The sequence below is a fragment of the Falco biarmicus genome, chromosome 12 (assembly GCF_023638135.1).
Source record: "Falco biarmicus isolate bFalBia1 chromosome 12, bFalBia1.pri, whole genome shotgun sequence".
Taxonomy (NCBI): domain Eukaryota; kingdom Metazoa; phylum Chordata; class Aves; order Falconiformes; family Falconidae; genus Falco; species Falco biarmicus.
Window position 1 is genome coordinate 26,282,952 of NC_079299.1, and position 25,539 is coordinate 26,308,490.

General features: G+C 36.9%; 1 protein-coding gene across 4 annotated transcripts in view; it reads left to right on the forward strand.

The window, feature by feature from the left end:
- The window catches only part of TASP1 (taspase 1), an 87,872-nt gene that overhangs the window by 11,723 nt on the left and 50,610 nt on the right, over nucleotides 1-25,539 (forward strand). The window contains exons 5-9 of one of the 4 annotated variants that reach the window (XM_056357289.1): nucleotides 3,726-3,846; nucleotides 5,293-5,377; nucleotides 11,607-11,686; nucleotides 23,884-23,990; nucleotides 25,060-25,110. In XM_056357289.1, coding sequence (XP_056213264.1) covers nucleotides 3,726-3,846; nucleotides 5,293-5,377; nucleotides 11,607-11,686; nucleotides 23,884-23,990; nucleotides 25,060-25,110 — 444 coding nt within the window. The remainder of the gene's footprint in view (nucleotides 1-3,725; nucleotides 3,847-5,292; nucleotides 5,378-11,606; nucleotides 11,687-23,883; nucleotides 23,991-25,059; nucleotides 25,111-25,539) is intronic. The other 3 variants (XM_056357290.1, XM_056357291.1, XM_056357292.1) reach the window with 3 other exon arrangements.

Sequence of the window (25,539 nt, forward strand, 5' to 3'; positions counted from 1 at the left end):
GAATAATTTCTTCAAGCATTCCAACTTTGACCGCAGCTAGAAACTTCAGCATGACTGTGTCTGCTGCCAAAACATTTGTAAATACATCTTGAAGTTAAAAGGATTCTAAAAATAAAACTGATACCCTTGGTAGCTTGAGAGTTTTTACAAGATGGATAACAGGAAAATGAAACTCTTGTTTCACATCTTAAAGCATTGTACTATCTTCTTCACTACAGGTTTACTAAGTTAGCTATACTTCAGTGGTGGAGTAATTGCCAGGTAGTGTAGTATTTTTCACATAATTGAAAGCTTATGTTTTGTTAGAATGTTTTCAATAGCCATTTGTTTATCTTTTTCCTCTTCCTTTTACTTTCCTGTGCTAGAAGGGCTTGGTGTTAACATGCAGAGCTCATGTTTGGTTTAATTCATTGTCTTTTTTCAGTGTCTTTAGAAATACAAAGGCTGATCTCTGCTTGTCTTTTTAAGTAAAAGTATATTCCTGAAGATACCTTTTGTATTATAAACTTTTTCCTCCTTGGATACATGCTTTGATTGGGTTCTTCCCCCTCCTATGGTAGTCATATGGTTATTGCGGTACTGCATTTTTCTGTCTGAGGGTATGAAGAGAGTGCTTCAGTTAGTTCAGTTTATGTTCTTTCCCCTTTGAAGGCATGCATGCTTCTATTTTAAGGTTTCTGCATTCCTTGAAGGTTTTGAGTTTTCATTTCAAAATACACCTTATGAAAATTAAGTGGTATTCTTCCATTTGTATATCAGAGTCTTGAAATCTTTTGGTCAGACTTTGCAGAGATTGTTTTCAGAAAGAGATGTATTTGTGTGGTGTATTTCATGTCCTTGCCTATTTGTAGAAGTAGGTGTGAATTTCTGTTTCCATTTTTTGTAAAGGTTTTTCCCTGTCTTATTTTAAAGGCTTTATATCTCATCTCTGAGACACTCAGGTAGGTATCAAAAATTCCATGTACTCGCACCCAGTTCCTGTGCTGTCTAAAGCTGTTATCAGATCACCTTTCAGAGCTGTGAAGTTAGAGTATACCATCTTCTGGGCAATTCTGAGACCATCTTCTTAATTGAGTGCAGTCTGATTTTAAAGCTAAGTAAAACTCTACAGAGGTTTTGAACAGGCGCTTGGATTTTGGTCTTTATTTCTTTTTACTGGACAAGTTACTCATGTTGTGACTGATTGTACTGGTAAGATTCCTTCTGAGTCCTGAAATGAAAGAGTTATGCCGCCAAATATGCATCTACCATCTTGTTGGTTTAGAATTCTTATTTGTCTAACATTCTGTAGTAGTCTCATAAATACTCTGTAGGGAGAAACAAGTGGCATTCCCTTTGCTTTGAGATCCTTTGAATAAGTTGTCTCTTGGAGTGCCAGTGAAGGTGCCTTGATGTGCCAGTGAAAGTGCTATGCTAAAGCATCAAGCACATCTAGATTTTTAGAAATAAAGTGAGCTAGTGCCACTCTGTATCCTGTATTTTTTTCCCTACTCTTTTTTGATTATTATGTTTATCAGATGGTGGGGAGCTTTGTGTCTTCACTGCAGAAGGATTCTGGACAGTGTTACTAGGGCTTCTGTTCTGATGGGTCCTTCTTACTTCCTTTATTTGGCTATGACATCTGCTTTTAAGATAACGGCTGTATTTGCTTTGTGGCAGTGAAAAATCTGTAGAGCATGAAATTCTTCCTCTTTGCTAATGCTTTTGAGTATAATAGACTGAGTGAACGTTTTTGGAACAGAATATTAGAAATTTGTCTCCAGTCTTGCAGGTCTACGCACTCTCATTACCCATGGGCAAGGAACTTGGACAGCACTAGGAGCAGGCATTGTTCATCCTAATGCATTCCTGTTTTTACTTTGTCCTCCAAGTACCTTTCACCATTCATGTTCACATTCCTTCTATCACTTTTCTGCTCCTTTTGTTCTAAACTTCACTGACTTAATTTTCTTCATACTTGTAGAGCCTGGGGAGCAATGAAGTTGGTTAAGCCAGCGGCTGTGCTACAGTCTTCTACTTTTTCAAGGCTGTCATCTTGGTAGCCTTTTTCAATCATATTCCTGCCTCCTCACCCACTTCTAGGGAAAGATACTCCCTGTGCACTAAACTGCAAATGTTTTATTAACCTAAAATCTTTTCAGATTTACTTACTTGCTGTGAAGCATACCTATCAAAATGAACACCACAATGAATATAAACAGTGAATTTGAAGATCTGTTGTGGTATAGGATAAAAGAGGATGGGATAAAATGGGATAAAAATCTTGTGCTACTTCTTGGATGCAGAAGGAAAAAGCAGAAAGTAAAGAATAGTTATAAGGTGAACATGGAAAGATTAGGCTGTTTCATGACTATGTATTAATCATGTGTTACGTATTCATAATTTTCAGGAAGATACTGATTTGGGGACTCAAACACTAAGAACACTTTAAATATCTCTGTAAATTAGAATCAACATCTTGCAAAACAGGTTTAGAATTCACTCACTACTTGCTCATTTGCAAGTTAACAAAAGCTGACTTGCATCACATTTATTTTTCATTTCTGTGTGCTGTCTTTCTTTTGTTTCCTTGTATTCATTACAAAGCAGTATGTACAAAAAAGAATCAGTTAACATTTAAGACAGAACTTTGAGCTATTTCCACTAGATTTGTTTCTGATTCAGCTTTTGTTACATGTACTGTAAAGGTATGACCATTGAATTTCATTGGTGTGTTGACATGTGGTCTAGACAACATTTTGTTGCATCAGGTTGTTATGCAGTGGTAATAAAAACAGATATGAAGCTTTGAAAGTATGCAGCGTCTCTGAAATTTTGCTGTTTGGCTGTTCTGGGCTGTTTCTTTGTCTTGTCTTCGTTTTGTGTTTGCATCTAGAAAGAGGGGATTATACTGAGTTGGCAGTGAGAATCCTGAACTGTGCTACTTTAAAATGGTGTGTTTTTAAAGTCCTGAGGATGCTCTGATGAAATGGGAGGGGCAAAAATGTGTGGTTTTAATTCTGGCATGCAAAACTTCTTAAGAACCTTGAGTTTGCAAAATGCTACAGAGGGTGCTAATAAAGGAGGACTTAGGCTTATAATCAGCTTATTAAATGTTGTTCCATACTTTCTATGAAATAAGTCTTGGTTTTTATTCAAGAAGCTTCCAGGCTGCAGTAATGACTGTCCTTCAGATAATGCTCAAATAGAAATTTTACGAAGTGAATTGTTAACTGATGCCAGTTCTTTATTTCTGCATGCATAGCTGCAGTTGTAGGCTTAGAATGTTAAGGAAAGGTACGGTTCTGCTTTGCTGCTGTGTCATGCTTCGAGTTTAAAAGGTCCACTGTGGTCTGTGCAGCAGTTATTAGATGTTACTTAAATGTTACTTGATGGGTTAGGGACCAAATGAAGTGTGCATTTTGGGGGAGGGACAGAGGGATTTTTCACTCGTGTTGTAAGGCTTTTGCTTGCATATAAATGATTAGCTTAAATTGTTGGGTGATTGGTCTTTGTATTAGCGCATTATTACACTTGAGTTATATCATGTTCTGTAGAGAATGTAAGGTATCCATTACAGTAATTTGGGATGCCCTGTTCAAATTGCTGTTGTTTTTGGTGTGGAAGGTTAAATTACTAGAATAAGAAAGTGCACTGCAAGATCAATGGCATCAGATCAGTTATATAAAGGTGTTGATCTAGTCTTTTATGGATGTGCCCTTACAGTGTTTTGTTCTTATTTTTAGGATTCTCCTTTTACAAATGCAGGATTGGGGTCTAACCTAAACCTTCTGGGTGAGATAGAATGTGATGCCAGTATAATGGATGGAAAGTCATTAAATTTTGGAGCAGTTGGAGCACTGAGTGGTATGTTAACTATGTATTTCATTGCTAGCTACTGATCTAAGCACAAAGATCAATGTTGTTCTTTTTTGGAGGGAGGGAGGACATTGTACATACTGCTTTATTTAAATAAATTCTGCCCACTTTAAAAAATGGGGAGGCATTCCTGCTCCCTGAATTACTGTTTAGGTTTGTTTTGTGTAACATACTTTCTTATTAGTTCACTGTTAATCCTTTGATGCAGAACGATTGTGTGATGGTACTCTACAGTATTCACAGTGGGAGTGAGCCTTCTCAGATGAATTTGTAGAATAACTTTAAAATAAAATGAAATTATTAACAAAATAATTTTACAAGCATTTAAATGCAGCTTTATGTTTGTTTTTGTTCTCTGTCTCCTCAGAGAACTTACTGGTATATAACTCAATCATAAGGTCAGTTGATATTTTGATCTCTTAGGTTAAGTTGGTCAAGTTAGGATCCTGAGGGACCAAGGTTTCCTTTATAGTGTGCTAGCCTCCAGACCGAAGGCTTTCATGTATTCTTGAGAATGCGTGCATCTGCTCATCTATGAAGCTGTTTGCTTGGGACATAAAATTTCTGTATGCTGGAGATTTTTTTTTCATTATAATTTCTCTTGCATGATCAGTTACATTTGCATTTATTTTGTGTGTTACTGTTACAAGGTTACATGCATTTGCATGTGGGACTTACTTAATCTGAGAACTAATGTGCTGCCTTTTTTTTTTTTGCTTTTTTTTTTTTTTTTTTTTGGTAGCTCTAGCTTTCTGTACAAAACAAGTATAGGTATACAGTCCCAGATAGGGATTGTTGAGGTTTTGTGTTAAGTACATTGAACAGCCTTAACTGTTACTATTGAATAGCTTTTCTGACACCATTTCAAGCTTTGTTCTTTATCCTAGAATAGTTCTAATCTGTGGCAATAATTTCCTTATATAGATACAAACTGAAATAAATAATATAATTGTTTCAAGGCTTGTTTGTTAGAAAATGTATCCTTCCAGCCCTGGGGAAGGAGGGAGTGAGAGAAAGCTAAGCCTAAATCCTATAATCCCTGTGCTGACCACACAGGTTTGAATGAAAGCTCCTTTAATTTTGATAAATTAATGTTCACAAAATACCTTTGGCCTGTAGAATATCATGGATTAATTTGAGATCTGTGGTAGGAGGTCAGTCCTAATTTTTTAATATGATTCTTTCTTTAAAAAAAACAAAAGTGTGCGTGTGTGTTGATTTTTATTAGAAGGCTTTATCGCTACTATTAGAACATGGGAAGGAAAAACTGATAAAAGTTGTTGTTAAATTGAAACATAAGTTATCTCTTAATAACTTGGCAAAGCTTTGGAAATTGAAGGAAGCTGACTTCCATTGCTAAAATGAACACTACAATGCTATGTGGAAAAATATTTTAATGTCGTGTTCCCATTTTTTGCTAATTTTTCCTTTCAGGAATCAAGAACCCAGTTTCAGTTGCAAATAGATTGTTGTGTGAAGGGCAGAAGGGAAAACTCTCTGCTGGCAGAATTCCACCTTGGTAATTGCTTTGTTCTGCTTGACTTTACTTTGGTCTTTTGTCTCTCTGCATGCAATGTTTGAAGGCTATATCTTATCCCAAGAAGGCTGGTGCTGTTTCACATACCAGCAATAGTGTGCCTTTAAAAAGAAGATAAGCTTTGTTCTCTGATCTTGAAACATCTTGTGCACTTGATGATGCTGTGGGTAGAATGAAGTATTGTGAATAGATGGCACCATCGTTTTGTGATAATTTCTGTCTGTGTGATTATTTCCAGTTACATCATACTGAATTCTTATGTTTGCTACTGTAGCATTTTGAAAAATCCTTGAATACATCAAGATTAAAATGAAATTCTACTGCCTTTGCCTCTGTCTACTTTTGAAAGAGGCAACGTAGTTTTTAACGAGTATATAAGAGAGTCCTACTTTCCTCCTTGTCTTTGTGGCTTTATTTTGTATCTATGGTGTGGAAATGTGCAGTGTTTTGTAACTTCCTGTTATTTTTGCCAAAATAGGAAATTATTTTAAAGATAGATTTAATAGCATCTACAGCAACAATTGAAATATGCACTCCTTTATTGAGACGGGTATAGTACTTAGATGGAAGAGGTGACTATTAAATGCATAACAACTTTAAATAATATTGCATCATTTTGGAAAGGATCTGGGAAATGAGTCAGAAACGATTGTTCTTAAAACCCTCGTATTTTCATTAGTGTCTTAAATTGACAAGTAGAGTACTTGAATGATTCATTCATATTAATTGACTGCTATGCTCAGTTATCATACCTGTTGCAGAAATTTGGTGCCATTTGCTAACTAATGGACTACAGTATTTGCAGATGTATTAAACCAGCATTTATGTAGTTTAAAATACTTATGTTTAGATTCACAGATTTTACTTCCCAAGTTATTCTTACTCTATAAAATTAGCCAAATAGTATGTGGCTGGATGGTATAGTATTGTGATTTAACCAGGAAAAATGTGCTAGTTCAGTGTTCTGTCATGCTGCACAGGAAGCTCATAGGTCAGAAAAAGCCACCCTGAAACCAAACCATCGACAGGCAGATTTTGCATTTAAATTTATTTTCTTTAATGAAGAAACAGTAACGGTAGTTGGTGAGAGAACTTATTTTTTTCAGAGGAGCAGTTTACTAAGGAACAGGAATGTGAAGTTCAATTGCTGTTAGTAGCTGTTTTCTTGGGATGTCAGGAGAAAGTGGGGCTTGGCTGAGTTACATTAAAGAGAATGTCAAATGAGATGGGTTATTTTTGGTGTTCCAGAACTAGTACTGAAGTCAGCTACAGGACCAAGCACTTTTGATTTAGTTTTCTTTGTATCATCACAGTGTCTTCTTGAATTGTTGTAAGGAAGAGCATTTGGGCATTTTAGCATGTTTGCTGTAACTTCATGACCTCGTTAATGCTGCTATTATTTTAAAAATAACTGAATGGAAAAGAAACTATGTTCTCTTGCCCTCGAAGAACAAGACTAAATTTTTCAAATACTCTGCAAGATCTTGGCTAATGGATGCTTTTAAAGACATGGGAGCTCAAACTCTTGAGGCAAGAGGTGAACTGCCTTCAGAGCCAAACACCTACAGTTTATTTTGCAAATGTTGTGGACCTGAGTTACCTAATACATATTTTAATTTCCTTTTCTCCTATTCTGGATTTTTAATGTACATTTAATTAGAGCAAATTAAGTTACCCTGGGAACAGTCTATAACAGCGGGATATATAATGGGTTGTGCTTTAGATTTGCTTTGGTTGGTGCTTCTGTACATACAGGGTATCCCAAGTTCAGAACGATAGAGCTCATGTTCAGTGTAGGTGGTGACTATTGACAATTTCATACCTTGCCTTTCTGGCAGGGTTTGGCATGATACATTATTGTTTTGGGACTGAAATATATTCCTGCACAAGCTGGGAACATGTATAGTCAGATGACAAGAGAGCAGCTGTATTTTGGTATTCCTACCAAGTGTTAGGATTTTAGTAACTGATTTTTATTTGTGAAGATCCACAAGTTCCGTCTTGTTTCTTATGGGCAAATAATGTATGGGGAGAATCTTATGCTTAGCCAAAGAACCTGTCTTGTTAAAGAAGCCTAGTGGTAGAGGCTGTTTCTATAGCATGATCTAAGCTAGCTTAATGTTTTCTGGTCAGAATGTTTAGCACGTGATCACATTAGAAAAATACAAGAGCTGAGAGATTAGTAGAAGTGGCATTATGGAGATTCTTGTCTGTAGAAGAACACATGGAAGCAGTTAGTTTGGCCTGTTAACCCCTTGTTCAGCACCTAATTTTATGGTGCCAATTCAAAACCAATTTAAAGTGGTACATTTCTAATTTTGAGTAGAAGAAATTCTAATGAGTGTGAATTATTTATTCTGAGATGGTAAGTTTGTTGGGAAGAAGTGATTAAGTGTCCTAACTGATGTACCCAATTTGCTATAAATTGCTCTGTAGAGTGTGTCATTCTGGATCAGTGTCTTGCTGTCAGAATCCCGCTATCCAAATTAAAACTTAGAAAACTTAAATCCCTGAATGTATGAGTTCATTTGTTGAAACTTCTAAGGTCCTTACATCTTTCTGCCATATTTTATTCAGCTCGATGTCAAGATGTTCTCTGCCTGTGTGTGCAGGAACAGAAAATACTGAACTTGTAAATTTTACATATTATGATATAAGATATTCCTATTCATTGTATAACTTTACAAAAGAAAGCACTGTTATAATTGCACTATTGCGTATTGGATGGATCTCTGGAAGTGGTCTTTTGTCACAGAATAATGGGTCAGATGTTTTGTAGTAATATGTTCGAAGGTTTTCTATTCCTTATGCCAAATCATTGACCTTCTTGAGGGAAAAGGGTTATTTACGTCTGTTTACTATTAAGCGTAGATATGAAAGAACTGCAGAATGGTACCAATACACCTAAATGTCTCCTTTCTTAGAACTCCTTAGTACTACTGATATCTTAAGTTCATGTCTGTATCCATTTTTCAGTATTAATAGTAACCCACGTGGGAAAGAATCCTTTCTTAGGTTTTTGGTTTGTTTGTTCATTTACCTCTCCCCCCCTTCGGGGATACAGGGATTTGTAATTGCTTCACAGTTTTACAGTACTGTAGGTAGGATATGTACGTTGTGTAACTTGCAGGGCAGTGCATAGTCAAGGAAGTGCCTAGAGTAAAGACTTGCACCACCTTTTATCTCTCTTCTGTATTTCTTCAGAATGATTTCTACTTCGTAACAGTGATTTCAGAGTGATTGCTGCATTTTTATAATAAATGTTACAAAGTGAGTTTGTTATATTTAGGTTCGCCTTGACTGTCTTTAATGGATCTAACCTCCTTCTGCCACTTCTGTTTAGCTTGGTGTTGCCTGTCTCCTACAGCTCATATTAAATGGTCCTGTTTGGAGCAAACAGCACCAGGATAACCATGTTCTTGGAGAGGATTTCCTGAAAAGACCATTTTTAGACACCTTTACTTGCATTTTCTGTTAATATGGTCTAGTTTGCCTGAAACTGGAAAGCACGTCCTAGCATTGGCTCCTTGTTGGGAGGATGTTTTCATCTTCTGCGTGTTCTGAGCCTGTAACAACTAGAGAGTACTCTTCCTTTGATATATTTGCAAGAAAGGTCTTTTTATCTTGTTTGTGCAGAACCAGCCTTCAGAGCAGCAGAGCACAAATGCATTCATCCTTTGGTTTCAGTTTTGTTCACGTCCCCCCTGCCCACCCCCCCCCCTCCCCGAAAGGCTTTTGAAACTTGGTGAGGTTTTGGCTGCTTTCTGTATCCCACTGGTTTTATTCCCTATTTTCCCAGTCCCCCAATAAATCAAGCTTGCTGCTACTTGTTTAGAGGTGGTTTTGTTTTTATGTCACCTTAAAAGTATTGCCCTGCTTATTCTTGCCTGGTACAGCTTTTCTACATGGCTACATGAATGATTCTCATGGCAACTAAAGCAGTTCCCTAGTGCCAGACTGCTGGTTCCCACCCTCTCGCCACCCTGTCATCTGTGGCTGGTACAATGGTGTGTGTGGCTCTGCTGAATCGGATTGCAGAACTTGCTTTTTGGGATGGTGTAAATACTTGTTTAGTCTTGGTTTAGATTACAGGTATTTGGCTACCTGCCGAGCTGAGTTCGTACTGCATGTCCTGTAGGACTCTCTTACTGACTAATTCTATATCAATTTATAGGAGATGCAGTATAGGTCGTACAGACAACAAAGCACTGAGATTGTGATTTTTAAATTTTTTTTTATAAACTGTGTATTTTAACTTTTCTATGATTGTGCTGTCCTTTCAAGACATCTGAACTGAAAAGTTTAAAAAAGGTGGAAGATCTCTGTGGTGTTATGAGGCCTCAATTAGATGTCTGCTTCAACCAATCTAACTATTCTTTGGGACCAGAACTAGAAAATGCTTCGTTTGTGCCCATCTTATAGGAAGGAAAGGAATGTAGGAATTAAGGACTCAAGTGAGCAAAGTAAAACTCACATTGCTTAAGTTTTGAGACTTTCTTGGGTGATTTTTTTGCACTTTTCATAAATACTAATGACTGTTTCTGTATTAAAAGTATTAAAAAGGCAATTGTGAATTTGCTTGTAAAATGCAGTGGGTTTGACTGATCTGTGCTATTCAAATTACCGTATATAAACCTCCTCATATTTGAGCTTGACACTTTTGCCACCTACCCTTCCTCTCTGGGTAAATTGTATTAGTGAACAGGAAGTGCTTACTTCCTGAGAATGTACTATTGATAGAAAACGTTTCTTTTAAAGACCAAGGCCGCCTTTTTTTTTAGTCAGTGGAGAATATTAATTAGTTAGGATTGGGTATGGTTTGCATTTCTCTTACATTAATGAAAGTGACAGGTTGTTTCTTGAGCACTAGCTTACCTGATAGGTTCTGCTTGAGTTCTCCCAAAGTACCCAGTAACTTACAGTATCTTGCAACATGAACAGTATTTGTCTGGAGCTGTACTAATGATGGTAAGAAATATGTATTTAACAACCTAAATTCTCATCTAGATAAACTCTGGGGTGGGTTTTTTTTTTTGAGACTTGTGTAAGGAAAAACTGGACACACCTCTTCTATCGGTGAAGTCACAGAGAAGATAGGAAGTACCACTTCAAATTACTACATACTGAAAGCTGCAGGTGTCAGATATAGCACTGTCTAGAAAACTCGAAAAGCATTAATGCCAACAAATTTGCTATATCAATAATGTTCTCAGAATTTGTAGTACTAGATGGCCCCAGGGACTTCTTTGTAGCTGAAATAACTTCTGTAGCCTCATATTCATAAACCTGGTATTTCTGTAACACTTTCTGAAATTACTTTAAATCCTCAGTCTTTACTTCTTGTGTCTGTTAGGCAGCTGTGTTATTCTTATTTCAAAAGCGGGATATGAAATTAAGATTGGAAGTAGTTGGCCTGTATTGTGTTGCTGTTGTTGCTGTTGCACAGCAGCTTTCTGAAAATTTATGACTTTCAACTGCTACAGTCCACTTTTCAGGGAATAAGGTTGAATTCTTTAAGGGGAGACAGTATAAATAATTGAGGCTTGCTTTTTTCTCTCCTTAAAAGTTACATGTGTATCTGTATTTTTTGCTGTCATTCATTGTCACGGCAGTGTGTGCTGTCTCACTACTGTAGAGTGTTCAGTAATGACTAGAAAATGACTCTAGAGATTGTTGGAGTTTTTTTGCAAGTATATGAAAAATTCAGTAGCATCTGCAAATGCATGATAAACCTCCATGAGCTAGACTTTCATCCTTCTAAATAAGGCTTATTTTTAGCTTGTGTTGTATTTCTTGAATTACTTCTTGATACTTCTGTGGCATTGGCTGACTTTACTAGAAATACCTTACCATTCTCACCTCATTCATCCCACACTGTAGGTCTTCAGGATCTTACTAAGTTGTTATAGAGAGCAAGACTGTATAGACGACTTTGTCGTGGTTTAGCTGCAATTAAAAGCTGGTGCTATTTGGTAATTAATTTCCAATTTAATAGCACTTGTTTTTATCCAATACTAAACTTAATGTCAAAGCTGCATAGTCTTTTAATGAAACTACGTAAGGTCGCCAAGCGTAATTATAGCTGACATTTCTGTGAAATGTAGACAGCTTACAATTTTTAAATGACCAAACCAATTAGAAAAAAATAATTGCAAGAAAAGGGGGATTTGTTATATGGTTTTGTTTAAACTCCCTCTTCTGTGTCTCCTAGCTTTTTAGTTGGTGAAGGAGCTTACAGATGGGCAGTTGATCACGGGATACCAGCATGTCCTCCAGGTATCATGGCTACAAGTGAGTAAACTGGTGGTGTCAGTAGGAAGAACAGGACAGAGTAATTTTAATTGGTGCCTCATATTTTGAGGTTTACATCACTGTTCTTAATATTCAACTAGCTTATGATATTATGGTATATAAGGATGGTTTAAGTTTACTAATTCTCTATTAAGTATCTAAATAGAAAAAAATATAAACTATTACTTAGCTGCATTTTAGCAACATCTAATTCAAATGAATCTGTGATTCTAGGATTAAATCCAATGAACGACTTTCTTTACCGAAAAGTTGGCGCTTTAAAGCTTGGTCCTGTGAGTCTTCAGTTGTGATCCGTCTTGGATCCTTAAAGCACCATCCAGCCATGTATCTAAATTCAGCAGGTGCCGGTTTGATTCTCAGGTTCTATAGTTACACTCATCTCCGAGCCTTTGTCCAGAACTGCTCTGGTCTAAACAGACGGTCAAATTAATTTGCGTTTTTTTTTAACCTGGGTAGGCTTTGCTTCATCTAAGATGGTAGAATAACCTGATCCAGAAAACAGACTTGGATTATACTGTATACTTGCTGTAGTCAGATCCCTTACAAAACTTCTTTTTGCTTAAAAGAAAAGAAGTGGTTATATTGATATACCATCTATGAACTAGGCTAAATATTAGTGCATTTACCTGTGGAAAGGGGGATGTGGCTCCCTTCTCTTCTTCAGTCCTGTCCCTTTTGGAAAGTGCTGTTACTACCAGTCTGTAGTTTGCTGTAGGTGAGAGCATGCCCTATGCTTCCTGTTGAAGTTATGCATGAAGGAAATCAGAGTTCGTTAGCAAAAGAAAAAGGAGAACACAGGAGATTACAGAATGTTTCTTTATTCTTTATTTTACAATAAACAGTATTACTGCATAAAATATGGTTAGTCCCTAAGCCAGAGGCTGAAACCCAGGGCTACCATTAAGGCTTCTGTTGGGTCTAGTTCTAAATGTAGATAAATACCAAGAAATTGCAGTTCAAAGTGACTAATAATTAATGCTAAAATGTAACCCCTCAAACAGTGGCACTGTTCTACTTGATCATGCCAGTTTTCATACATACTCATGATACATTTCATTTTGAGCAGAAAGTTTTGATTTCTAGTTCCACATGACTGAAACTTTTGCCCTATCTGTATGCTGTCCAAAACAAGCATTTGCGGAACAACTTTTGGGCTCAGTTAAGCAGAACAGCTTCATTTCTGTGACTAGAAAGATGAAAACACTTTGGGTTTTTTTTTATGTGCTGGTTTTTTTTGTTGTTGTTGGGGGTTTGTTGATTTAGGTTTTTGTGTTGATTTGGGTTTTTTGTTTTGTTTTGTTTTTTCTTTATTTGAGTAGAAAGTAGTTGCTACTTATGTGTAGGAGATACTCCAGGAGGAAGGTTACTTGACTAATTCTGTTTGCATGCACAAGTTTCCATTGTTTCTAGTACCAGTGTATTTATGTTGTGACAGAGATGATTGGATTGTAACATTAATTGTCAGACTATACCTTACTAGCTATATGTACCTTGTTCAGAGCAAATCTACATGTTACAGCTTAAAAATAAGGATGACCACTGGTGATCTGGTTTACCTAACCCAGACTATGAGTTTATGCTGGAGAAACATGAGAAGAATAATCCCAGCCAATATATTTTTCACAAACCTGCTCCGAAACACTAGTGATTCCTTTTTGTCTCAGTACATTCAGCATACTTCTATTTACCAAAACAATTTGCGTTAAAACAATTAAAACAACCAGGACTGGGAAAGGAATCCTATTGCGAAGTCAATGGAGAAATGCCATTTGCTGTTGCAGTGTCAATGAAAAAAATATTAGTATTGAAGTTGCTAACCCCCTTCTGCTCTCCACACTCTGCTTTCACCCAGGTTTATACATGCTGAAACACATGCATACATGATGATGTGCTTGAGCCATCGTACAGGATGGACCTGTCCTGGGAATGAATGGATGCTGTGAAGCAGACGGCTAAGACTTGAGTCTTAACTCAGTCTTAGATTATGTGAATGTTTTGCTGAATGATTTCAGATTAGGGTAGTTGAAGGATATGCTGAAGAAATTGGTAGTAGAGACTGAGATCCAGTCATGTATTCTTTGTAACACTGAGAAAAATACTTACAATTGATTTCTTCACAGATACTCTATAATTCTATCTGCTTTTTAAGTGCCTAAAATGGATACATAGGAAACCAAGACTACTTTATATTAAGACTGCATTATTAGCCATTCTAAGAGGAATCTGGGAAAAGATTGCTTGAGCAACTTTAAAGTTGTCATTTTTCCTAACATTTGAGTACACTTAAATTTGCAGTATAATTGTTAATGTTAATATATCTGATTTTTTTTCTTTAAAAAAACCTGACAACACAACAGCAAGAAAGAGCAAACAATAACCTGAACAATCAGTTCCAGAAATCGTTCTGCTGATTTCCATACTGGTCCTTAGCAAAGCTAGTCTTGTAAGGTGTAGGTTTCTGGTCAGCGAGGCTGGAAAGTGACCATTAACACCGTGTATGACAACGGTTATGGGATTGTTATAGCTAAAGCAAGCTGGAAACTGTCTCACAGGTAACATATAAGAAAGCCAAAATACTTTTTCCAGTGTTACCAGGGGAGGGAAAGTTCGATGTGCTTAAGAAACAATTAAGGGGAATATTGTTTCTAAGCAACCACAAAAGAGCTCATCTGAAGCAAGTTACTGTGTTAAAGAATGTAAGAAATGAAGAAAAAAAAAAACCAAACGGGAGACTGATTATGCTTGCTACAGTTGCAATGGTAGAGTTTGCATGGAGAATTGGGGGTAAACTAACTTGAAATTATGTGACTGTTGAATAGCTCTGTAAAATGAAGAACTAAATTAGTTGCCAAACATCAGGAAAATATGTTTAGTAACTTAATTACAGAGAACCAAAACCAACCCCCCAAAGAAACCCCTAATCCAAATCTTAGACATGTACTTGCTGTAAGTATTAGCAGGGAGAACTAGGTGCGTTATGTTTTGACTTCTCTGTGCTGCACATGGAAAATACATTCTTGAAGTCGCATTATTCTGTCTTCCTTTTCCCAGACCTGAGATGGCAAGAGTAATTTTATACATGCTATAAGGCTGTGGGGTTGTGTGGTTGGTTTTGCACCTATGGAACTCTCCATGTGATCAGTAACAAAGTTGCATGATCAGCTTTGTGGTCACACTCCCGAATTCTCTCAGAACTATCACAGTATCTAAGCTCCAAACTGAAATGATGTTTTAAACCATGTCACTTGTTGAACTATATCAAGGTTACATCAAGGCTCACCTGCTTTGTCTTCAGTTTGCCCAGTGTGTGAGGAAATGGATTTCTACCATTTGTAGAAATCTGGTGGCTTTCCAGTATAGTGAGTGAGTGTTAAAAAAACCCAACTGAAATATGATCTGCCTGTATTGCCTACAGTCTGCAAGAAAGTCTAATTTATTAATTCCTGCCTATACTAGAGCTTTAATTCCTGCCAATACTAGAGCCCATACTAGCTTGTGCTAGAGCTTTCTTACCCTCTGCTAGAGAGACTGCTTTAGAAAGCGTTACCAAAGTGTTAAAAGTGTAATTACAGTTTAGAAATGCTAATTGACTGTCATGCAAGTCTTATAAAATGTTAAAAGTATACTTTAAATCAGCCACAAAAATCTGAGATAAATCTTCCATTGTCAATATCTGTGCCTACACTAATAATAAACAAAACACTTTTATCTGATTTTTTTTTTTAAGTTCAGCCTATAGTAGATGCAAAATAGTTGATTTGAGAAAGATAACATGATGTAAGACTACATCTTGCAATTGCTTACGGTGTTCAGTCTTCAAAGGGAAAGAAAAGGCAGGTAACTACTCAGGCAAGCAAGCTTGTACCTCTAACGATGTGGAAGTGACCATAAGTTCTTCAGCAAGTTGTATTACTTAAGAACAAAAGTAGCTGCAGTGGATCCACGTAGCTTGGTAGCTGGAATCCAAGAGTAGCCACAAATGATGCTTATGGAAGAATATAAGAACAGAGCAAATATATAATTCCCTTTTCCTATTCCTTTTGCTATCCCTGACTGCTTCCTGAATACATGAGGTTAATCAGTAGCACTTTCTGCCATGAAATGGTTGTTTCCTCTTGAGCCTATATTAATTCCCAGCTCCTGCAAAAACCTTTACAACTATGGGTTGTTTGAGGAACTACCTCTTTTCCATTATTTTGAGAATTGCTGAATAAAATCTGCTGTTTTATTGTCAGGTCGCTACTCAGAATTATTACCTTTAATAGCTTAGTGTCATCAGTAAAATCATACCTTGTTGAACGGAGTAAGTGCTACTATAGGATGGTTTGGCATTCTGGTTGTAACAAGCCATTTTTTTACTCATTATTTGTTTTGCGTTTTGTAACCAATTTTGTGTATGCAAGTGTATTTCCTTTTATCTTATGTCTGCTTAGATTCTTTAATGAGGGAGAGCCTTTTCTAGATAAGTGTCATGCAGGTAATCATACTTCTAGTGGTATCGTCTATCTCCCTGTCCACCAGTATTGCCTGCTTAGCCTGCCTCTCCTCCAACCCCCCAAAACCTTACCCTGCTCCTAGTTCTCTCTTCCACTTCACTATTATTTCATGAAGAAAAAGATGAACCATATTGCTGGAACTGTGCTATGAGGCTCAGTTAGTGGCTCAGGGCAGTGGCTTAGATCATGTTTTGTTCCTTTGTTTTTAGGGTGAGAATGAAAGGGATCTGGAGAAACTCAAGGGTTTTGGGGATTTGATTAGGAAGCTTGGGCAATCTAAGTACGTATCTGGTTTTAAGAAAGTAAAAGGTATCACTCAGACAGAAGATACTTGTTTTTAATGGTGAAAGTCGCTGCCTTTGTTCCATAATATGCAGAGTAAATGACCTCTCTTAAGAGGGGTGTGGGGAAGCCAAACGTTGTAAATCATCCCTGGAATTGGACATAATATTGCAGGTTCACTTGCAGTTCTGAAATCTGAACAGCTGAGTGCAACCAATAGAATGGCAGTAAGTTAGCCAGGAAAAAAGTTGGGCCAATGTACCCAGAAGATGCTTTGAACGAAAATCTTCCGGGGAGCAGGAAAGGCTGCCTGATTGGAAAAAAGACATTTCTTCTAGGAAGTAGTAAGAAATGGTATGTCCAGCAACAGTTTACCGAGAGTTATTGTTATAAAGAACAGATCTATATAGTAGCGCTCTGAGAAAGATAGTTTTTCTTTTTTTAATATGCTTTTGATGCTAAGTATGTTCTTTTTTCTCCCCATTCATGTTGCTGTCTCTGTTGAAGTATAACGTGGGAAGTAGCACTAGTAGTCTTAGGTCCCAGCAGAAGCATAAATGGTGTTAATTAGTCATTTAAAATAGCTTTGTTAAAATGAAATTTATTTTCGTCTGTCTGTTTTCATTTGTGCCATTTATTTTAGCAACTGCTCAACAGAATTCTTCACTGGATCATTTTAATTCTTGTGGGTTAACTAATTTGCTAGTATATTCCTTTTTAATTCACTTCTCTCCAATAGTTGCATTCTCTTTTAATATCGAATAGAAACATGATATGCAGAAAGTTCTCCTTCCTGATACTTTCAGTTGACTGTAAGAAATGTCTGCCAGGGGGTGCTATATGATTGGGCAGAGCTTAATCTGCACTTCAAAGATTTAAGAGTATTCTTAGACTTCTCTTAGCATTTTCAATTTACAGTTTGCTTTTAAAGAATGATTGCTGAATACTTACAGGTTGCATAATGTTTTGTTGCATAATAATTTGTTACGCCTGCAATAGAAACATTGGTGTTTGTGATCCCAGCTTGCTGTTCCACCACTGTAAATAGGTTTGAGTATTGTCCTGAACTTGATGTGTGATTTAGTAGTGCTATAAATTGTATTTGTTACTTCCATTTGAAAACTTAATTGTTCACATAAATATTTACTGAATTTTCAACCAAGCCTGAAAATGTATAAGGCAATAGATGTGGCTTATAAAAGCATGGGAATTTTAAGGAAACATGGACATTTTACTGAGAATGTTTTGCATTAACTTTGGGCAAGAAAAGTTTATGTGTTATAATAAACAGCCTGTCAGCTACAGACCTATTTAAAGTACACAGAGCTAGAATTAACAAGTAGATCTGAATCAATTTTACCTTTATTTAAATAAAAAATAAAAAAATGCCTCATTCTTGCATTTTGTTCTGAATGTACAATTCAGTACTTCAAGGACTCTGTGAATAGGACAATTTTAATTTTCTCTCTAATAATTTTTCTCTTACCTCTGTTCTCTGATAATGAGCTGTGAAAGGTGACTAATAAAAAGTTCTGAATTGCTACGCAGAATGGGGAATACAATTGTCTTTTATTTACTTAGTCACTATCATTATATAATAGAATTGTCAAGATTTTTGGTTTAATTTTTACTTGTGCATAGTATAACGGTAAAACGAGTTACGGGAATGATCAGACTGCCAGAGTGCCAACAGGATTAGTACAAGAGACGAGTAACTGATGTGGAAGTTTTATGGCAAACAAGTGGTACACAGATGACATCTCTGAACTGACTCAGAGACCAATGATCTCTTTTTCTTCCTGTCCTGCTTGCTGAAAATTACTTTCTCATCTCTTTCTGTTGAGTGGTGATAACAGTACAAAAAATCTGCATAAAAGCTGTTTTTATTACAGTAGGAGATGGATCTTGTGGTTAATGGATTATGTAATGAAGGTCTTGTGGTCCTTTCTCGTCAGGGTACCCAGTAGCACTGGAACCTTTTGAAAATGGGAAGATCTGTAACAGTCTTAACTTTGAGCTAGAGGTACCTGTGAGATTTTTGTCCTGCATTTATAGATAATACATCATATTATCAAGCACACATTCTGACACTACGTCCACTAATACCAACCTCTCATGCAGGCGAGTGGAGTTGAGCAGCAGCTACTTCCACCTGTTATTTGCTCAGCCACTGAACCTTCTCTGTGCCTAACCCTTGCACTTTTCTCAGCTTCTGCAACTCTGCCGTGACCAATTACTCCACCCAGTGCTTCTACCATCTAGCACAGTTAGACACAAAATGCAGTGCATTTAAATACAGAATACATGGGTAGATCCTGTTGATATCTTGTAAGGTTGAAGGGAGAATGTGGAGGACTGAGAAGATGTTTTCAGGTCCTTGAAGATTATTCATTCTCAAAAGAGGCACCCCGTGCTGCATTGGAGGGACATGTGAGAAATAATGTGATTGTGAGAGTGAAGCCCTGAGCTTTTAATAATATTCTAGTTCTGATAGGCTTTTTTTGTCAGTCATTACATGTCTCTAATCTGGATGAGGCCTGAGCATGGTGTTTAAACACTAACAGACAATGAATTTGTAAAGCTGTGGGTTTTTTTGTTCTCCTTTTGTTCCTCTCCCAGCAGCTCTGAAGTAGTTTTATTTATGACAGTATATACAATCCATAACTGGGGAAGCAAACCAGAATGGCTGGTTGTACTCTGTAGCTTCTGAGACGCAGTTCTTTTAAGAGTGAGTTTGACTGTACATGCTCTTACTGTGTAGGTTAGTAATTGTTTTTTCAGGGAGTTTTATCTGAATGCACATACTGGATTTTCATTTTAAATTTTTGAGGAAAATCAAAGGATGTTATACTAAATACCTTTCCATAGGTTCCAGTAACAGTTCCTCTGAGCTGTGATCCAAGAATTTTCAAACTAAAATTCCATCTTACCTTTCTTTTTCTAGCTTCCTCCCCTCCCCAGTCAATAAGCTCTACCTCTTGCTTCCCTTTCTTCTCGGCTCAGGCAACATCAGGCTGATGTAGCTATATTGCATTTGTTTTAGGAAAACATGCCTGTCTTCAGCACTGTGTTGTGTCCTTTTCCTCTTCTCAAGCTTGGGATATGTTGTCTTGTTGGAGAAGGTGAGAGTGGGTTTTTGCACTGTCATTTAGGACAAATGAAATTTCTTAGCATCCTTGCACCACAAAGGTGAGTTTTTGTTTTAGATTTAATGTGAATTATGAAATTAAACTGTGCATAGGTATTTTCCTCTGTGTATAGCATTTATTGTCAAAACAAGTTTTCAGTAGGTTATTGTTCCATGTTATGCATGCATCATTAACCAAGCACATTTGAATCCTGGATATTTTTTTAGTTCATATTTTTTTCATAGTTTTATTGAACTTAAAACCCCAGAATATATTCTTTGTCAAGAACCAAACTTACAGGATGTTTTCAGAAACCTTTAATTTCATCTTTCTTTCTGTTAGTGTGAAGCTTACTTCTGTTTTCAAGTTTCTTTGTCACTAGTAGAGCAAGACAAAGCAACCAGAGTACTAGCCAATTTAATGGCATTTATAGTGGTTTTATTTAGGTAGAACATTACAAAGCCAGGAGTAAACTGAGGGCAGGCAGCCTTTCACTTGCTATTAGTCTTTATTCCCTTATTCTGGGAAAAAAATCAAATTTAAGGCATTTTATATTTAACTGATCATTTGAAGTTGGGCGTTAAGTCTATCTCAGAGGAAAACAAATCGCTGGGTTTTGTTTTACAGGCTGGTCCTTTATTTCACAATTCTTTGGTCACTTTGGAGATATTAGCTATTTTATCGGCTAGGAGGAATTGATAATTACTGATGATAATTATTTTCCTTAAATAATGAAAGGCAGTTATTCATCAGTCCTTGCTAAAACAAAATCTTTAACTTTCATATGAAAGTTAATCCTAATGACTCTTTGAAGTTGAATGTAGCCTGAGCACAAGAATTTCCACTCTAGGGGAGGTCTGAATAGACATTCTTTCACTCACAGTATGGAAAGGGGTGACCTTTCATGCTAAACTGAATAAAACTTCAGAGTGATTGAATTAATATGTTAATTCATATAAGTAACTCTGGGAAGGGGGGAGGCATGATAGTGAAAAAAACTACCGTCCTTCACCCCTGAAAAAGAACCTCCCCAAAACACAACGACACATGCCCCAGACCCTCAGCTGTTCCTGATCAAAATTCATATCATCTGGAAGTTCAGAACCATGACTGGTACCTCTCTAATACCTCTCTCTAGTATAACAGTGTGAACTTTCCAGTGTGTCAAATACTAGAGTCTGTTGTGATAGAAGCTGATGATTAGATTTTGTAGATATTGTGATGGAGGAGCTGGGAAGGTTTGTACTTTACTAGGCACACGTGCTAGCTTCCTTAACCTAGGCTGTGCTGGATTTGAGCATTTAAGTGGTATATTAGTTATGGTGGTGTGTGATGCACAGGGATAGGATCAGAGAGGACTGACATAAATTAAAATATGTGAAGTTTTGACTAATTTGAAAAAAAAGTTGTTTTTTTTTTTAACATGGGTTTGGTCACATGTTGGAATCGAGGCCCAGAGGAGCTGTGAACTGTCCATCCTTGAAGATACTAAAAACTTGAGAACTTTCTATACAGCCCTTTTGAACTGAACTTGGTTCTCCTAGGAGGTTGGGATTACATGACCTAAAATCCCTTCCAACCTACATCATTGTATGTTACTAGAAAACTTTCTTCATCTGTCTGGCTTGGTCCAAGATAAGCAAAAAATGCATGCCACAGTATCTCCTGGGGCTCTGGATATGTGATCATCTAGTAAAACAGTCCTTGATGCACTGCAGCACTTCTCCCACATCTGAGATGAGCAAAGAAAGAAAAGCAATAGAGAGAGAACGTAGGAGAAGTCTTTACCCCAGCATGCAGTTGAGGTACCCAGGAACTGAAAATATTTCTGACACCTGGGGACTAAGCACAGGTTTTTGTTAGCCAAAATTACTGCTTTGCAGGACAGATTCATCCATTCTGTAAATGTGGACAAGGTGGTACATTGCAAGCCTAATTTCTTACATAGTGTTGCTTATTACCTAGTAAAATGTGTACTTGTTTGTTAATAATGACTTATTTTCTGCCCTAGATTTCCTAGCTTACTGATACCACTTTGAATTAACAATGCAGATAAGAAGTTAGTGTTAACAATGTTAACAATCAGATCCTTCAAAGCAAATCTTCATTTTTTTATTGTTTTGAAAAGATGAACGATCTTAAAGCATAAGGTAAACTTTGAAAATTAAGTGCTTAGCTAGAGACTTGAGGATTTAAGTGAATGAAATCTCTCTTAAGCTTGGAAAATTTCACATGTTGTGGAAAAAATGGCAGGATAAGTAGCAACCAAGGTGTAGTTGGAGTGATGATGCTGAGAGGCCGTATAGCAGCACTCCGTGTAGCTGGCAGGGCAACTTGGAATGAGCCCATGTGTTCTCTAGTTTGTGTGATGTGATCTTTGTGCACATATTTGAACTAGTGAACATGCAAATACTGCAGAAGGTTTTGAGGGCAGTGCTAGCATTAGATTCTGCAGTACAAGGAAAACTTCTCATATTCAGGTTTTCTTGTACGGGCTCCTGCACGCTTGTATTTGTCTTGCTTCTCTAGGTACACCTTTTTTCTGAATTGGCAGGAAGCAATGGCAGCAGTAGGTACCAGGCTTAGGGAGGTTTATTCCCATGTGATACCTACTTTTGATGAGTACCAAGGCCGGGCACCCTTCTTGCTTACCGTGTTGTGGCTCTGCCCATAGGTATTCGCTGTATTTGTTGAAGTCATGTCAACTTTCTCCTGTTTAAAAATTCTCTTAAAAACAGTGTGCTGGGTTGATTTATTGTGGGGCACTTCTGTTTAGTAAATTTTTGATCTATGCAAGTGGTTTTTGTTCCTCCCTGCTCCCAATTAATACTAGACTAAAATGATTCTGTGCCTGCTCCCCCTTATCAAGTGTTTGTTTTTTACCTCTTGGACCTAATTTTAAACATAGAAAAGTGTTGTCCAAAGTAGCCACGTTAATCAGCTCTGTATGGTAAAAAGAGTTCCTTTCTGGTGATGGCAGATTAATATGTGTTTACAGTTTTAAGAAACTGGTATTCATTGGGTTTTTGGAGAGGAATGCCAGCTTTTTCATTACTTTTACATTTTATACTTGAATAACCGTGGTAGTTTAAGGTCCAGTTTTATGTACTTAAAAACAGGTTTAAAGGAGAGTTCACTGGGTGATTTTGGCACCTGCATGATGCCAAAGAAATAAAGAATGCTCTTTTTCAAAGAAATAAAATACTCACTGTCTGTGTACTTTGTGAGAACTGTAAATGAAAGCTTTGTGTTCTGTTGGCTGTGCAATATTGATTTTATTCATAGACTGTTCTTGCAGCTGTTCCAGTCTTCTGAATAATGGTGATGTAGCTATATTCAGAATTTTATTTAAAATTACTTAGAGGCTTATAGATTGAATAGGGAACCTGTGCTTTTCAATTTCCACTGAATTTGTAACTTACTGATGTATACCTCTGCTTTCCTAATAGCTTGATTTTGCTTGACTAAACAAGTGACAAAAGACTTTTTTCCCCCCCCTCCTCTTTTATCTACATTTCAAACAGGATGTTAAAACAATTTGTGGATAATATCAAGTGAAAACTAATTTAAACTAAATATGTCAATATCTGCAATTTTTTCATGAAATGAAACTTCTAAAATGGGAACATGTCATTTTGGTCTCTTAAGCATTACTTTTTTTTTTTTTTTTTTTACTCCACTTTAGAGAACACTTCCTTTCTGAATGTGGGACTTGGATGTGGAAAATATATGTTTGTCTTTTCAAGACCTAGGTGGTCTTTAGACTGTGTTGGATTATGGAACATAAAAATATTGGTAGACTATTGTGTGGCTTTAAATATATGGGTAAACATACAGATATGCAATTAAGGTAATAAAATAGTAGCCTAATTTTATGGATATCAGAATGAGCTCACATGGTATCTATTTACTTGTCAGCAGTCAAAAACAATAATTTTAACACAAGCCACTTATTCCGTTCTCTTCTGTGTAGTGCTGCTTCTTTGCCAAATAGATATTTAGACCAACATAGCTTCCATATGTGTTCAGCAGCTTGTTTCTACTAGATATTTTACTCATCGCTGTTGCTGAAAATAGTAGAATTTTTTAACTTAGAAAGAGATGTAAGCACCTTGTACAGAAACTTAAATACTTAGTTGTTGGCTTTTTTATTGATGCTTTTTGCATCGGTAAAAATGTGGGGGATGAGACCTCCAAAATGTCAACTTATCAGTATTTGCTTAATTAAGTAAATTTTACTAAGTTAAATGCTTTTGAACTATTTTTATAGGGTTTAGTTTAGCAGCTTTTAAGAGGAACAAGAGGAAACTGGAGTTGGCCGAAAAGGTGGAAACAGATCTCATTCAACTAAAGAAAAGAAGACAATCAAATGAAAAGGTTAGTTTCTGTTTAACGTTTTGTTGTGTCATCCTAAACTTACAGCTGATTGCTGATAAGTTTCATGTTGTATACAATGAGAGTAATGTAGCATCAGAAGTCACTTCTCCTTGACCATCCTAATGTTTAGATGATACAGTGGTAACTTGGTGCGGTTAAAACATTCTGCCTTGCCATTTAAAAACCAAACTGTCACTTTCTGTCTTGCTTGTGCTATGAAAAATACTTTGCTCATTTTGAACTGGAAATATGACAAATGTAAACACAAACAGATAATTATTTACCGAAACATTTTCTTTAGCTTGGGATCTCTGTCACTGTTTCCCACTTTTTAATGTTTCCTGAGCGCACTGCGTTATGGAGCTGGAGTTGGTGAAATTTGAAATATCAGGTAGGTAAACATGTGCATCTGTGCATGCATCTAGCATTGACCTGGCCCATATTACTTGTACTACAAAACTATCAGGATTCCCTCCGTTCCCCTCACTCTCAGTTTGCATTTAGAGCCTTTGTTTACCACTTGAGAATGTCAATCACGGTATTTGTGTTAGCTGTTGAATATCAAAATATAGCTCATTATATTGAATGCCTATGCTTTATTTGGGGCCTGTAGGCTTTTGGTATGGTCATTTCTCTTTGCTTTGCTAAGCTGACTGACCACTGCCTTATGTAGTTGCGTATGTTGATAAAATAACATATACATCCCACAGAACTGGCAAAGAAGTTTATTCTCTGTCGTCTGTGCAAATGCAAACCAGTGATAAATAAGGCATTTATCTTCTGTGTTCTTAGATAAGTTTTCCCTAGCAAGGTCCTAATTTTCCTATTTTCAAGGAGCTAACCTGGAAAGAAAGTAAGGAGAGAGGGGTGAAGAAATTTAGTTACTCATTTTGGAACTTTTCCTGTTTACAGGATTTTCACATACCTCCCTGTGAAACTAACAGCATTAAAATGTATCTGAGGGAGGAGGGGTCTCTACAGTGTTGATGTTCATGTAATAAGGGGCAAGTCAATGCTTGAAACATATGCCAATGCATGAGCTTACCGACCTGCAATTTGAAATTTCAAGGGCTCCAGAGTCCTGTGCAGCACTTGTGGGAGACCCCAAAGGCCAATGATGGTAGGTAAAGGAGGTGATCAAATAGAGCTCTACTCACAGGTAAGTAATCCAGTAACGTAACACACCGCATTTGTCAGCTTTCTGGGCACAGCCTGTCCATGGAGCAGGGGGTGAAAAGCAAACCATGCTATCAACGTGAACTGCCTGTATTCTCCACAGAGTAGAAGGTAATCGCAGCCTTAGAGGAAGTTTAGGTTTTCAAAATGAAATAGAAACGAAAAATCAAATTCTACAGGAGCAAGTTGCTCCTCTCTGTTCCCACTTGATCTGTAAAGAGACAGCACGGGACATATTAGAAGATACATGCGTGGCCCTGTTCTGTTTTCAGTAGAGGGATACTGTAGAAAACCATATTTTTAGGGGAATCTACTTGATCTAATCATCATAAAATCTAAAATGCTATGTATTTGTGTGGATGGTTGGGTAATA